At 32.3% G+C, this 16,015-nt stretch overlaps 2 protein-coding genes across 4 annotated transcripts; one reads left to right on the forward strand and one right to left on the reverse strand.

The window, feature by feature from the left end:
• Window positions 1-1,578: 1,578 nt before the first annotated feature.
• LOC141675425 (bystin-like) lies at window positions 1,579-7,329 on the forward strand. 3 transcript variants are annotated; one of them, XM_074482038.1, is made up of 12 exons: window positions 1,579-1,794; window positions 2,551-2,757; window positions 3,495-3,621; window positions 3,859-3,910; window positions 3,996-4,323; window positions 4,647-4,726; window positions 5,093-5,140; window positions 5,413-5,559; window positions 6,017-6,089; window positions 6,173-6,248; window positions 6,724-6,832; window positions 6,902-7,329. In XM_074482038.1, exons 1-11 carry the CDS (start codon window positions 1,669-1,671, stop codon window positions 6,801-6,803), a joined length of 1,344 nt encoding a protein of 447 aa, XP_074338139.1. In that variant the 5' UTR covers window positions 1,579-1,668; the 3' UTR covers window positions 6,804-6,832; window positions 6,902-7,329. The 3 variants fall into 3 exon arrangements, with proteins under 3 accessions (XP_074338139.1, XP_074338140.1, XP_074338138.1); XM_074482039.1 differs by having other exon boundaries at window positions 6,939-7,329; XM_074482037.1 differs by having other exon boundaries at window positions 1,580-1,794; window positions 6,911-7,329.
• Window positions 7,330-7,343: 14 nt separating this feature from the next.
• Window positions 7,344-10,805, reverse strand: LOC141675408 (purple acid phosphatase 23). The gene is made up of 7 exons (XM_074482036.1): window positions 10,377-10,805; window positions 9,938-10,129; window positions 9,281-9,617; window positions 8,898-9,115; window positions 8,598-8,788; window positions 7,975-8,256; window positions 7,344-7,877 (listed from the first exon to the last, which is right to left on the reverse strand). The coding sequence occupies exons 1-7, from the start codon at window positions 10,639-10,641 to the stop codon at window positions 7,719-7,721; spliced, it is 1,644 nt and encodes a 547-aa protein (XP_074338137.1). The 5' UTR covers window positions 10,642-10,805; the 3' UTR covers window positions 7,344-7,718.
• Window positions 10,806-16,015: the final 5,210 nt, after the last annotated feature.

Below are 16,015 nucleotides of genomic sequence, written 5' to 3' on the forward strand. Positions count from 1 at the left end.
GTGTGCACCTATAAACCGTGTGCAGAGATTCTCGTCTTCTCTCCAGTGCTCAGATCCGATCATGTAGATAAACACAAGAATGATAATCTTTTTCAGACGTGATCATAAATTTTTTTCTCAAGCAACACAGAGGAGTTAAAAGTTTGTTGCCATCTTCAACTATTTGAAACCGGAGAGCCCATGAATCATGAACATTGTAATCATTCATGACCAGTGTTCTAAAAATTCCCGATTCAACCGATTAATCCCCGATTAATCCTCCACAAAGTATCCGACCGATTCGATCTTTGAAATCCAATTAATTATTACGAATTTTTCTTTATAGGAGTATATATAAATATTTTTTTTAAATTAAAATATTATATTAATTTAAATATGAATAAGTATAGAAATTATGATAAAATAAATATATATTTGTTAATAAATAAATAATATAATGATAATAATATACTAAATATAATTTAATATTATAATACATCCGATTTTTACTCCGATTAATCCCCGATTTTCAATTAATCCTAAATCGGTAGCTCGACCGATCTTCACCGATTCCCGATTTTTACAACACTGTTCATGACCCATAATTCAAATTTGTATGGCACTTCAAAGTTGTAATATAACACGGCTAGTGAGTCCTCTACTGTCGTAAGTACCCAAGAATATTTCAACCGATCAACAACATCGTTATCAAACACCTTTATTAATTTATTTATTTTTATCGTAAATAACACACGACATCTATCATTCGGGTGCGTACTGGGTAAATCATACGGGCTCACGCAATAGTCTGCACCGGTAAAACTTGGATCGATTAAAGAGCGAATGTCCTTACCGATATGGCTTTACCCCTGCATTATACATCTTACTGCATAGTTTCATGAACAATTAATTGATTTTGAATGATTTTGGCTGATTTTAATTATAAGTGAATTTTAACGGAGTTGTTGAATAAATCTCGTAGAGTCTTGTTGATTTGACTAATAATTTCTATAAATCTATCAAATTCTCTTGGATTTTGTTAAGATTTCTGAAAATATAAAATACACTAGCAAATCAACCGAATTTTATAAAATACAAAAAAATTCATGAATTTTATAATACCACCAGATTTTTAATGGATTTAGTGTCCGTTTGAGAAATCTTAAAATAAATAACTTATGACTTAAAATTAATAAGTAACTTAAAATTGATAAGTAGATGAATACTTATAAGTTATGTAAGTGTTTGGTTAATTTTACTTATAAGTCGGAATTTTTATTAACTTAAATAAATTAAAATAAATAATTTTTAAATATTATTATCTTAATTCATGACTTTTAAATTAACTTAACATTTAAAAACATATATTTAAAAACTAAAATTAATAAAAAAGTGAAAATTCAAAATAAGTTGAGAAAAAGTACGTCGTTACCAAAATTGAACTAATCAGCTTATAAGTTATAAATTCGACTCATAAGTTGGGTCGACAAACACTCTTCGATAAGTACCTAGGCTGGTTTTAGACATTTGAGAAAGGCCACCTTTAGTGAAAAACTGGGCTGAGGCCCATTTTTCGTAAAATGCTATTATGTCACCTAAAAAAATAGGAAAATGACTGTTCAAACTTGCAAAGGGTTTAAGAAACCCCAAAATTAGGGTTTTACAAACTGAAAGCTCTGCCCCCAAAAGATGGCGAAAAAGCGAAGCAGAAATCAAAATCCAGAGCCGTTTCTCCCCGAAGAAGAGCATGACTCCAAATCCAAATCCTCCAAAAAGCATTCCAAAGCTCCCAAACTTCACCAGCAACATAACAAGGTACACACTTTACGCTCGGGACCGGAAAATTTTATTCATTTATCGAGATTACGGTTAAACCTCGATAAATAAATATTCGCGGAATTTTATTCATTTATCGAGATTGAACCACATTTTTTATTTTATAATAAATACAATAGATACAATTGATTAAATTACATTGTCTCTGTTATTATTCTCTGTTGTAATCTGCTGAACCTGAGAAGCGTATTCATTTATCGAAATTAAAGTACACTGTTGTTATAATTCTCTTTTATAATCAGCTGAACCTGAGAATTGTATTCATTTATCGAGATTAAAAAAACCACATTGTCTCCAGTTATAATCATTGCAATAGATACAATTGATTGAAATTACATTGTCTCTGTTGTAATTCTCTGTTATAATTGGCTAAAGCTGAGAATTGTATTCATGTTATAGATAAAATAGGTTAGAATCACTATGCCTTTGTTACGGTCCTGATAATTTTATTCATTCTTCGAGATTAAAACTATGTTGTCTGTTATAATAGATAAATTGATTAAATTAACTGTCTCTGTTATAATCCGCTGAACCTGAGAATCTAATTCATTTATCGAGATTAAAACCACACTGTCTCCTGTTATAATAGATACATATATACAGTATTAAAAATTGCAATGTCTTTGTTACCGTACTGAGGATTTTATTCGTTTATTCTCGATTTAACAGGTACATTGTTTTTTTTGCTTATAGACCGGTTATGGTTGTTTATTTGTTAATTAACTGTGTGTACAGCTTATTGCATCGGATATGAGCTCGAAGATATTAAAGGAGGCTTTAATTCAGCAAAAGGAAATACAGGATGAGGCCGATACTCAGAGACCTGGTGCTGCCGGTTTTGCGTTCCTTAAGGAAAATACGGATGCTGTTCAATTAGATGAAGAGGAGATTGATCATTTCTCTGGATTTTCCGAGACTCAAAGCCAGTATGGAGGCAATGAGGTGGTTAAATATCTTGGATTTTTATATTAATTGCGGTTTTCTATTTAAATTTTTACAATTTATATGCGCTTTACTGCATTAGTGTAATTTCTGAGTTGTCGGATTGTGTTGAGGATTTTCTTTTCGTGTCATCTAGATCTTCATTTTTTGTTGTTGCAGTGTTTGACGAATTAAATAATTTTTGTTCTGCAAGTAGGATTATCTTTGTATGTGTATTATGCAGCTATCAATTCTGTTATCATGTCTTGATTTGGTTAACGTGCGTTGTCCCACCAAAATTAGAGTAATTATATTTCCCATGGCTGCAATGGTACATTTGGTACGAAATGTAATTTGAAAAAAAACAGAAAAGTCTTCGTCCCTACTAGTTAGTCTTCCCCTGTTATATGAAAAATTAGAAGTTGTGTTATCTAACATGTATTTGACCCGTACAATGTTGCTAAAACCATCTGGTTTATTATGTGTAGTCTGGTATTTTTCAATTTGGGTTTTTTTTAGAAACAAAATTAAATAATGTTGTTTTCATTTTTCCATAAGTTTCCCCTCATATGGATAAAGACAGAGACCAAAATCATTTTTGCTGCTTACTATTTTTTGGTTTTTATGTTGGTTATGTGTGAGAATATGGAGAAGCGATGTGAATTTACCTGTAATTTCTGTATTTACTAACCATGTTAGTGATTTCTATAAGAAGAGACATAAAATTTACAAAATTATAAATTACTATAACAAAACAGGAGGAGATTGATGAGGATGATGAGAAGTTACTGGAGGCATTTTTATCAAAAGATGCCCGTCCGCAGCGGACTCTGGCAGATCTTATTGTTGACAAGATCAAAGAAAAAGATGCTCAAGTTTCCTCAGGTTTCTTTTTGTTTTTTTCTGCTCTTTTATATTCCGTTGCAATTATAGTAGCATCCCTTTTCTTCCATGAACTTTTCTTTTTAATTCAAGCTGCTATGCTCTAATTTTCTATGTTTTCTTTGAGATTAAAGTAAATTCGAGGTCTCTCTGTGTTTCTTGGTCTGTCTTGTTTTTTTTTGTTGCAGTTTCTTTACTGTTAACTTTTTGTGGAGAATAAATTTGAATTATTGGCTGCAGAAAAACAATTGCTGCCTAAAATGGATGACTCCATCATCGAATTGTACAAGGGGTAGTTCACTTGACTGATTCTCATAGTTTTATTTGTGTACAAACTTTGTTTATTTATTAATCTCGGATGTAAATCTAATACGCAGAGTTGGAAAACTTCTTAATAAATACACGACAGGAAAGATACCCAAAGCTTTCAAGCACATTCCTTCCTTGCAATTCTGGGAAGAGGTATTGTACCTAACTGAACCTGAGAAATGGTCTCCAAATGCAATGTTTCAAGCCACAAGAATATTTTCTTCCAATTTCGGTGTAAAGAAAGCAGAACGATTTTACAAGCTAGTCTTACTTCCGAGAATTAGAGACGATATCAGCAAGAATAAGAAACTGCATTTTGCGTTGTATCAAGCTCTTAAAAAATCACTGTACAAACCTGCTGCATTTAACAAGGGGATATTGTTTCCTTTGTGCGAGGTATGCCTATTTCTTATTTGTTGACCAAATATATGCATGGAAGATGGAGTTTTATTGTATTTGACCATAAAGATTGAAGTGTAGAACTAATTAAATGTGTAAAATAAAAAAGGTATTATGAAAGGCTGTGCTCTACAATTCGTCACCCTGAATATTTGAGCAAGAATCTTTCTAATACATTCATTTCGATGCATGGATAAAGTTGAAATTGAACTATATTGTTTATCTGCATCACCCATGAAATATTTATGGAGATTTTGTAAATCTGGATATGTGTCTTTAGATGACTAAACTTTCTGGGTTTTAACATACTTTATTCGCAGTCAAGAACTTGCAACTTGAGGGAGGCTGTCATTATTGGGAGCATCCTTCAGAAAGTATCCATTCCTCCTCTTCATTCAAGGTCGGACATTGTACTTTCCTTTGAGACTATAAATTTTGGTGTACTTTCTGGTTTTGTCTTCTGATTCTGAATGTACTTATCTTATATACATATGTTTAAGCCCCGGAATGTTCATAGCATATATAACTTCTCTATTATATGTATGTATACTGTCATTTTCTCCACAAACCTACACAATATTTTTATTTGCATTAGGTGCATGTAGTACTTATTTTTGTAAGGTACATATTGAAATACCCATTTCATTTGGGTTGTTTTTGTATTTTTGAATACTTATTGTTCTCTAGTTCTCAGTTTTATCTCTAATGCATGTCTTCATATTATACCTGTTTGTTGGAGGCACTAATTTTTCTATTAACTACACAGTGTTGCGCTGTTGAAACTAGCTGAGATGGAGTACTGTGGAACAACAAGGTATGTCATGTATCTTCAGTAAATGATCGTAGATCCAGATTTGCAAATTACTATTTCCTCGAGTACTCTGGCTGTACTTAATGACTGTAATGTCTAGTATGCTTCTTTGCTTTATAGTCTTCGACACATTCGACAGTGAGCTTTGTTCAAATATTTAAATATAAAATCTGCTATTTTCTAGGTTATATTTTTATATTTTCCATTAAATTGGCTACTGTTATCAAGAAAGTTTTACTTAACCTCCTTTTTTTTGCTTCTGGTATTTGATGCAGCTATTTTATAAAGCTTTTAGTTGAGAAGAAGTATGCTTTGCCATATCGTGTCCTTGATGCCTTAGTTGAACATTTTATGGCCTTCCTTAACGATGAAAGGATAATGCCTGTGATCTGGCATCAATCACTTCTTGCGTTCGTGCAAAGGTTGATTCCATATTCTAATGTGTTGTGATTTATTTCATATCCCTTTGTTGTGATTTACTTTCTTAAGTGCCCAAAAGTGCCAAAGCTAAGTTCTACACTAGCTAGCCATATAATCAATTAGTATGTTTTTTGCTGAAAATAGTTTAATATTTGAAATACTAACTGCACTTGAAGTAATGCAATGAATTGATGTCATGCTCATTCATATATCAACAAGTTTTACTCTCACTTTCTCTGTGTGTCTACTGTTATTGACATTTTGTTCATAAAAAAAATCAGGATTTGAGTTGTCCAATGTCTCTCAGCTGTAACTAATGCAAAATAATGTTATGCAGGCTTAAGATTAGTTATTGTTTAACTTAATTTCATCATAATATGTTTTCTCTTTTTCTCCCATTAATATCATTGTAGTAGTTTTACTTTTGTTTTATGTGTTTGCTTACAACCGTCATTACAGGTACAAAAATGAGCTGGTGAAAGAAGACAAACTCAACCTTAACGCTCTTGTAGAAAGACAATGGCATAGATTAGTAAGGATCGTAACTTTTGCAACTTTTCTATGAATTTCTTCTCAACATGAAATTGCAAGTAATTGTATTTTATTTAAATACAGGTTACTCCTGAAATATGTAGGGAGCTGAAGAACAGCCGGAATCGTGGAGAGAAAGAGGATGACCTTATGTCAATATATATCCTTTTGTTTTTGCAGAATAATACTCCTTAAGTTCCCATATCTAAATTATTCTCGTGTTCTCGACAAATTAAATTCTTAATCTAAATGTTTAATGGGTAGTCAAGGTTACTAATAGAAGTAATGGGGAAATATGTAAATGTATAAGCTATGTTTTAGTCAGTAAAAAATTCAGCAGGCACTTCGTATCTGCTTTTAACTTTTTCTGTCTAGAAGTCTTTGCTGGGAATGCTATCTATTGATTAGGTGAGATAATTTTGTAAATGTAATAAAGCCAAAGAGCTCTAATTTTCATTGGCTCTATTATCTTCACTAGAAATGTTACCATGTATACTACTTGTAGACCCAATTTGCTGTACCGTTAAATTAAGCATACATGTTCTACAAGTTGTTCCCTGTTAGTTAGATAATCCTTTGTATTTTAGGCATAGCTACCTCAAACATAAATTCATACTTCCTTAACTTGTTCTCACCTTCTTCTGCTTATGTGATTAACAAAACAATTGAAGAAGATAGGTTTGATATTCCAGAGGTGCCAATGGAGGAGTATTGAATAAGCCTGCACTATATCTCACCAGTCAGGTTAGACCTATACACCCAGTGACAGATGCACATGCATATTGAAGATTGTGTTGTATTACTGATGAATAGTATTTTCAGGTACTGATAGAATGCTGATCTTGTTTAGCTTTAGTGAATGAAAAATCTGTGGCAAAAAGTGGAGCATGTTCAGTCAATTAGTCCTAATCCAAATGTTGTAGTTAGCAGCCTGTTCGAGATCTCAACAGACTTTGAAGGGATCTCAACAGCCTGTTCTTACAAGACAATTATTATTGTTGCTGCAAGTAGTGCTAAACAAATATTATTGTTGTGATAGTGATTGACATTAGGTTTTCGTTTTTTTTACAAGAGTAGTTGATATCACATTATATCAGCCTTTGTTAAAGTCCATCTTCAAGATTGTATACCATGACTCTCGTTTACCTAGCTGTTTTGTATCATAGTTAGGGATTAAACAAATTGTCAAGTCCTTGCGTGTGATAATATATTTGTATGTGAAAAAACCATCAACCCCTTGAGCGAGATTGCTTTTGATTTATATTTTAAGTACAAAGGGATAGTATTTTCTAGCCAAACTAGTTCTGCATTGAGCAGATACATATTGTGTTGTTTCACTACTATTGAACAGGCGAGAGTAATTCTTCTTGGAGACTCTACTGCAAAACTGCAATTTTGACCCAACAGGAAGCCCGCTTACCGTATTCAAAGTTAGGCTAACTGAAGATCTAAGGGAGTTTAGTTCTGGCAAACTGGGAATGTAGAAAGAAATGTAACTAGGCCAATAGCCGTATATGTTTTGCTGGTAATGTTGATTGGTATTTAGATCCTTGTGTCCTTCGTGAGATTTTGCACGTTTAATGGTCTAAAAACGTGCAAGTAATCGGAGTGATGAGAGATGATATCGAGTTTAGGGAGCTCCAAGTTCAGGTGCAGCATCTATTGCCTGTGGAGTCTTCAAGCATATATGAGGTTGTCGTACAATGTATATTTGGTCTCCATGGCTATCTTCCTTGTACACGTCCTGATTTCTGTGCCAAGTCCATAGTGCAAACGTAGAGTTCATAACCTGTATCCGAATATCGACATTACATCAATCTTTTTTAACTCTAGACTTTGCAATGTACTTTTTCGTATTCTGGCATCACAAACACAAACTATATTACCTCAAGTGATCCATGTCCGAAGCTGCTCTCTCTGTAGGCGCTCCAGTCCGGCTGTCTGTCCCAACAAAATTTTCCTTCAGCAGGGCCAGAAGAGAAGTTCATGTGGCATACCCCTCCAAATTCCGGCTTATTGTCTCCAGGTGAAGGGCAGTTACCAGGATCATCTGCGTGCTCAACGTCAACTTTCTCAATGTTCCCACCATCTCCAACTGTTATATAAACTGGTCCGCAAGGATCCAATGTATAATTGTAGACTCTATTCATTCGCTCATACGCGTGCACCTGGTACCAGAAACACACTTCTATTTATCAATGTAAACTAAACTATGTATGTTCTTACCAAATTTTCCATCAGCTTAGTCCATAATAATACTTATTTCGGCAACTTACTATAAGATCCTGAAAAGGATCATTCTCTAACATCTTGAGGTTTTAGAGTAACCGGTTCCTTGACATGGTCTTAGAACTCAGGCTGACTTGACATGGTCTTAGAACTCAGACTGACAGATGACTCAGGTTAGATGTCACCCCCAATATTTCTTATTGGCCATTATTGAACAAATAATGTAAGTTTCTTTCTCTTATTCAATATCAAATATTTTAGTTCAGAAGCTAACACTTACATGACCAGAAAAGACAATGTCAACTTTATATTCGTACAAAATCGCTTCCATTTCAAGTCTCATGCATTCGAATTCCTGATAATGTGACGAATAGCTATTATACCAAGGCGGATGCCACACAGCTACTAACCAAGGGGTCACACAACGGTTAAACTGTTTTAGATCTTTCTTAAGCCATGAAAATTGAGCACCTATATGAAATTTCACACTAATCAGATTAGTCTCATTCGATAAAACATGCTTTCAGTGAAACGTTTGCTCATCCGGGAAGTATATCAGATAGATAATCGAAGCAGTTACCAGTGGTATTGTAATCAACATATGCCCCCAACATGATAAAATGGATTCCTCCAGCATCAAAAGAGTAAAAGAAGTTGCTATTCGAGCCAGATTCACTCGAGGGAACTGCAAACCTTGTCAAATATGATTGGAAAGTTCTTCCTTCAGCTTGAGGTTCAATCTCGTGGTTTCCTTCTATAACCATCATAGGGACTCTTGAGGTCAAGGGCTCCATGAACCTGAACATTTAAGTTCAGTTATATCAGTAGACCAAGCCAGATAGATCAAGTTCATATAACATTAATATGGTCATTAGCTAAACTTTGTAACAATAGTATACATAACTGATGATTACACAGAGAACTTGAAAGAAATAGTCTAATTAGCTAGAATTAAGAATGTACCTTCCCCATCCATCCCATCGGGGTTGATAGGTTTCTCGGATAGGTGCATCAGGGAATGCACATGAGAAGCAGGGAGCTCCTTTGCCACCAGTTGTAAGGTACTGATTCGCGTAGCTCAAGTCTCCAACGAAAAGGATCATTGAAGGATCATTCTGTATAACATGGTCAATGGTTGTTGTGGAATTCAATGTGAGACCTAAATCCCCAATCACTGCTATTCGACGAGGATAATTGTTTGGTCCAGGTACTAATAAGGTCTCGAATACATGTTCCTCACTCATAGCCTTCAAGAAACTATCGCCACACTTGTAATAGTACTTTGTTCCTGGCTCAAGATCTGCCAAAAATTATAGATCATTCTACCCTTTCATCAAAAATGACCATTGGAAGTAAAACATATTTCTCTGCATCAGTCAGTGCTGGCACATATCGAGTTCTATTACTGCAGTTTTACATACTGATCTCATCATCATCATCATCGTACCCAATAATACCGCCTATGGCAGTGTCTGGGGGAGGGTATATCGTACGCAGCCTTACCCTCATTCCAAAGAATGAAGAGGCTGTTTTACATACTGATCTCTTTCTCTAATAACAAAACAAAGAAATTAACTAGACAAAATTGTTTAAAGAAACTGCATAACACATAGGACTCACCATCAATCCTGACATGATGAATGATCCCAGATGTATAATTAAGGAGCCCCTGGAAAGGGTAATTTTGATTGTAAATTGTTGAAATCCCGATCCGCTTCATCGAGTATTTGCCACTTTTCTTCCCATACCACACCTCACTAGCAACACTAGATGGATCCACTGGAGTAACATTTACTCCAATCTGAGCATCCCCTGCAAAGTAAACCATATTAATCAAGTATAACATCCAAGCCCACAAGGCCACAACCGAATGTGTACCGACCCAACAACTCACGCGGGTCTTAGTAAACATTAGTTGTTGACTTGTATCTGTAAAGGTCTCAAAAACTCTTATTTTTATCGACGTGGGATGTTACCCCATCCAAAACCAGTCAGAAACTCAGAATCATTAAATGGCAAAATACATTCAAATCAAGAAAAGGGTGACTAGTTAACATACCAGTAATCCAAGAAACCCACATTGCAGTTGGAGATGATATTGCAAGAGCAATTTGTTCTGGAAAATTTGAAGTTACATTCTTTTTAAGCCTAGGATCATCCATAGGCAAATCATCACTACCTCGACGCAAAGACGGATCGAAAGCTCGAGTTTTAGGCTTGAAAGGACCATCCAAAGTGGTGGGAATGTTATGGTGCTTACATGCAACCATTTCTGCAATGATCAAGAGCACAACTAGAGGTGTACAGAACTTGCAAATTTCCATTGACAAATTTATTCTTGTACTTCTTGTTTAATTCTTTTGAGTTCAAGATTAATGAATGTATTGTAGATGATCACTATAGTTTTACAGTTTTGTAAAAAAAATTCAGTTTGATGATTGAATATTTTTCCCCATGAGTCACTCTGAATCTTCGAGGTTTTCTATTGGATACCATTGGATATGCTATGGTAGATTCGTTATCTTAATATTTTATAGCTGATTGAATTTAACTATAAAAAGGTTCTTAAAAAGATGTTTCAATTAATTTTTTATATTTTTTAATTAAAAATTCTATTCACAGTAATTTTTTTAAAAAAAAACTTTTTGGGATGAGCAAGCTATTTAAAAAAGTTAATTATCAAATACTAATAATAAGGATCTTATTTTATCAAAACTCTAATTTGATTAAAAAGCTATTTTTTCAACCTCAAATTTTGGAAGCTGGACATAAGTTTTGGAAATATAAGAAAAATTGTAATTTTCCTAACAATCTAAATGAAAATGAAATGCAGTATAGAAACGGCCGGATATGAGCACTTATTTTTTTTTAACAAATATGTCTTATAACCTTACAAATTAATATATGTTCTCAGATACGACAAATGATAAATTCTTAACCATTTGAGTTATCCAACCGTGCTCGCCGCATACGAGCACTTTGATGTATAAGTAAAATGCAATTTTGTAATAAGTTAAATGAAAATGAAATGTAATATAGAAACCACGAGATAGAGGCATGATGCGACAAGGAGACTACGAGAATTTGTATATACCTAAATTTATATAAAATGATATTTTCGAAATTGAATTCATTTTTTTTATTATTAAATTATTGAATATTATATTAAAAAATAATAATTAACAAAGTCATTTTAGACTAACTGTTTCCTTCCTAATATAGAATAAGAATTAGCTTAATGTCATACTCCCTCCATCCCATTTTAGTTGTCACATTTCCTTTTATAGAAGTTAAATTGACCAATTTTTGATCAAAGATTAAATATTACTCTTATATTATTTCAAAAACCTAAAAATTATATATTAAAGTAGAGTAAAGCTACTTTCCAGTAATATAATTTTTTTATTTTGTTCAATTATAAAATATCAATAAACTTCAGTCAAACTTTAGTCAATTTGACTGGGTCAAAGTTAAATGTGACAAATAAAATGGGATGGAGGGAGTATTGTCGTACAAAACTTTAAAACTTAAGAGCAAACCACACTTAACAAAATAATTTTAGGTGTCAACTATTAATCTATTATATATATATAATATGTATAAATTTGGAAACTCAAACCATCTAAAACCCTTAGCTAAAATTATAGGCACTTTCTCATCACGACTAAATTTATCGAATGTCCTAGAACTGTAATAAAACTGTAATTATAAATTTAATATTATAGCAAGTTCCAATGGAGCACATTAAGTTACAGATCCAGCAAATTTTACATAATCATTATTTTATATTATTTTAGTCAACCATCTTTTCTAATACCATTACAGATGCTGTGAGGCCATCAGTGTTGCATTCAAAACTTTACTTCTTTCCGAAGCACAAAGCCCACCTCTAACGGGCCTGTGTTAGCCAGAGGATAGAGGTAATATTTTGGGCTTTTAGCAGTCCCGGAATTGAATAAAATGGAATTTATATCAAAGTTACGTATTCCCTCTGTCCCAACCATTTATTTACACTTTACTTTTTTGATATCCCATTCAATTCTTTACATTTCAAAACTTATTAAAAATAGTAAATGGGCCCCATCATCTTCCCATATTTTTACCCTTTTCATACTACTTTTACTCCACTATCTTCTTTTTATACATTAAAAATCAATGAGTCTCACTATTTCACTCACCTTTCTTTCTTTTTTTCACTAATTTATACATATTTTTTAACATTCGTGCCTAAAACAAATGTAAACAATTGGCCGGGATGGAGGGAGTATATTTTAAAACTTAATTTCAGAAATATGGTAAAAGCAAATGAGGTTGAAAGCAGGAGCATATAAGGTTTAAGAAGTTGCATTTCATCTCATATTTTAATATTACATTATATTTTTGAATATTTTTTATAATTAGGCTATTTTTGAAAAATTTACCCTGAAATAAAATATATAAATTAGATGCTTTCAAAAGATAAAGTACATAGTATATTATAATGATAAAGTTATGCAATACCAAAAGTAGCTCTTTTATAATAATATCATAAACATTTTATATTTAACATAAATTAGTATTTACTTGGAGTATAAAACCACATTTATCAATACATTGGTCTGGTCAAATTCTGTAATTAAAAAAATAATTAGTGTATTAATATCATAAACCTTTTGTATCTCACATAGCTAAGATGTACTAAGATTATGCTCTGAGTTGTAAAATAGGAGAGAAGAAAAAAGAATAAAAATGAAATTTTGAAATTTTCTTATGTAAGCATACTCTCAAGTATTTTAGGGAGAAAATAGAAATGATTCGAAAAATAAATTCTTCATATTTTCTTCTCAAAATTCTCTTCCCAATTTTGGGTTGATGGGCAAGATTGTCACCAAAAACAATTTATCAGTTTTGGATTATTATAGTTTTTTTTATCGTAAGTAATCCGCAGCCGCTACCCTTCGACAGACTCTGACTCAGGAGGCATATTCATAAATTCTTCTACCGTGAGATTCAAACATGTGACCAAGAGGACAATTTTTTCTCTCTTAAACCAATTGAGCCAACCCTTACGGGTGTGAAAATTGTTTTACAATCCATATACTGCCGTTAATTAAGCAGAATAATTGTTATTAAGTCAAATAATGATTATTTATATACATGCATGTATGTTTCAGAATCTGTTCATACTTCATAGTGTGTGGTTAACATGTTATATGCACGTCTTCAGATTTTATGCACCTGTCAATTTTTATGCTGGGCCTTGTTCCGGTTCATGTAATCTAACTCTTCATGCATGCATGTGAGCATGTATATACTTCTTTTTATCGTTAAAAACACGCCGCAGCTATTTTTCGGGTGTGCAATGGACAAATCTCACGGGTTCATGTAATAACTTGCAAATTACGTGAATCAAGATAAACCGCACTTAAATGATAGATTCTGGTTCAGAAATTATAATCATAAATTTTCCCCGTATAATTCGAACCTGTAACAAAGTGTATATTTTTATCAATTTATATAATCAAATCATATGTTTCTTCTTGTTCAAAATTATTAGTCATTGGTTTTGTATTAGGTTAAGTTTTATGAGATCTTTATTGGAGATTTTAAATATTATAAAAATGTACTATTATATAAACTATATCAGATATTACCATTTTTGTTAAGTAACCGATCAATCTAAAATCTTAAGATAGCAGAGAAAACCCGAACATGATCTTATACTCTTTAACACGCATTCTCAATCGTACGATATTTTTTTGTTATGATTGACAACAATAAATACTACCAATTTCAATACTCATACCAATAACAAATATTTAAATTAAACAAATAGGGTGGGAGGACACCCGAGTTTCTCCCTAAACCGAGCTCTTATACCGTGTTAAGTAATCAGTCACACTAAAATTTTAAGGTAGTAGCGAAAGATCCAAACATGATCTTATGATCTTTAACAATTTTCAAGATTTGGATGATATAATGTTCTTTATAATATATATTTCGTAGGATTTAATATTTTACCGTATATATGTTGATTCCTGAATATAAATATTTTACAAGATTTTGAATAAAATAATGAGACAAGTAGAACCATTCTCCATAAAAATTTTAATACAATTAAAATTGTTTAAAGTCAAGCTTAACTTGTAAAAAAATGCTCGCAAGTGTTGACTCAGTTGGTTAAAAGAGGAGATAACTATTATGATTATGTCTCATGAGTCAGAGTCTGTCGCTTAAATGCGGTTTATCTTGATTCACATGATTTGCACCCGAAAGGTAGCGGTTACGAGTTATCTACGATAAAAAAAAAACTTGGTACCAAAAATAATTTTTTCCCAATGAAGTTTGTATCTTACCTAATAAATGATTTAGGTAAATCGGCATGTGTAAAAACATTTGAACCCCTTTAAATTTGATGTAATTGCATGCATCCCCAGAACAAGAATCTTGGCACATGCATTACTTTGTTAAATAAAACATCTGTTAATCACTATACTTAATTATGATTATATCCTTATAAGATAACTTAATCTAGGCTCTTAACCAACCAAATCATGTTGTTCCTTAAGGACACGTGTACACCATCATATGAATACACATGTCTTGTAATATTCTGTGTGTAATAAAATCAATTTTTAGTGGCTGATTATGTATCTGATCATAAATAATGTTGTATGTTATTTAAAGTTTTGGTAAAGAACTTTTATTGTACAATCACATGGCGGGGATTGTGCGTGAATTTTTAGTATGTGTTAGTTATCGTGTACACAATAATCTAATTGAATCTTTGATCATGCCGCAGCGTCTGCGTTGCAGTACACTAACTCAAAAATTTGAATTCAACTCATAATATTTAGTTCGTTAAATTTGGTTTAGAATTTTGCTTTTAATTTGATTTAGGTCTCGTAAATCGTAATTATGTTGACTGAATATTTTGGCGATATTTTATATTCCGCAAAGTTAAATGATTCAATTAATTTTTCAAATAATTTTTCATAAAAATTAATATATGTTTATTTGGGAAATTTTAAAACATTTAACTTGTAACTTAAATTATTGCGAGCTTATAAGCCGACTTATAAGTATAAGCCAAGCGTACCCCTATATATTAATATCATTTAAATGAATTGTAATAATAAATCTAAGCCAAACAAATTTTATAGATTTTTCTAAACATTAAAATTATAAAATTGACTCATAATTAAAGAGGAGTCTATCAAATTATGTTAAATTTATAAAATTTAGTATTTAGTGTGTATTTGTGGCTATATTACAGAAAAACCGTTCAAGATGAAATGCTCAAAAATGTTACTCCCTCCGTCCCTAAAAACGTTTCCTATTTGTGTTGGACCCGTTTGCCAATGCACACTTTTGATTGTTAATATCTTTAAATTCGTATTAGTATTAAATATAAAAATTTCACTGTATTAAAGTACTGATAAATACGAATCCAACGAGATCACTTGTGACTATGTTTGATATTATAGATTAGACGTAAATTAGTAGTCAATCGCTTACTGTGAACAGTACCGAAAGTCAAATTAAACAACGTTTAACGGGTCGGAGGGAGTACAAAGAAACAAAATTGTTATAACATAGAACAAAGCGTGTGCACAAATATATACGTAAAATATGCGTACACACAAACATATTAATTGCTTCCGGTGCACCATACTGATCAATGAACTCTAAATTTTAGAATTTGAAATTGAAAAAATA

The sequence above is a fragment of the Apium graveolens genome, chromosome 1 (genome assembly GCF_009905375.1).
Source record: "Apium graveolens cultivar Ventura chromosome 1, ASM990537v1, whole genome shotgun sequence".
NCBI lineage: Eukaryota > Viridiplantae > Streptophyta > Magnoliopsida > Apiales > Apiaceae > Apium > Apium graveolens.

What these genes read in the sequence shown, in the direction of transcription:
- LOC141675425 (XM_074482038.1), top strand. Translation starts at nt 1,669, where the DNA reads ATGGCGAAAAAGCGAAGCAGAAATCAAAATCCAGAGCCGTTTCTCCCC. An exon ending in ATCATCGAATTGTACAAGGG is followed by an intron (nt 3,911 to 3,995) that starts GTAGTTCACTTG and finishes TCTAATACGCAG; the next exon opens with AGTTGGAAAACTTCTTAATA. An exon ending in TATTGTTTCCTTTGTGCGAG is followed by an intron (nt 4,324 to 4,646) that starts GTATGCCTATTT and finishes CTTTATTCGCAG; the next exon opens with TCAAGAACTTGCAACTTGAG.
- LOC141675408 (XM_074482036.1), bottom strand. Translation starts at nt 10,641, where the DNA reads ATGGAAATTTGCAAGTTCTGTACACCTCTAGTTGTGCTCTTGATCATT. An exon ending in ACATTGTCTTTTCTGGTCAT is followed by an intron (nt 8,257 to 8,597) that starts GTAAGTGTTAGC and finishes TTCTGGTACCAG; the next exon opens with GTGCACGCGTATGAGCGAAT. An exon ending in TCGGACATGGATCACTTGAG is followed by an intron (nt 7,878 to 7,974) that starts GTAATATAGTTT and finishes ATTCGGATACAG; the next exon opens with GTTATGAACTCTACGTTTGC.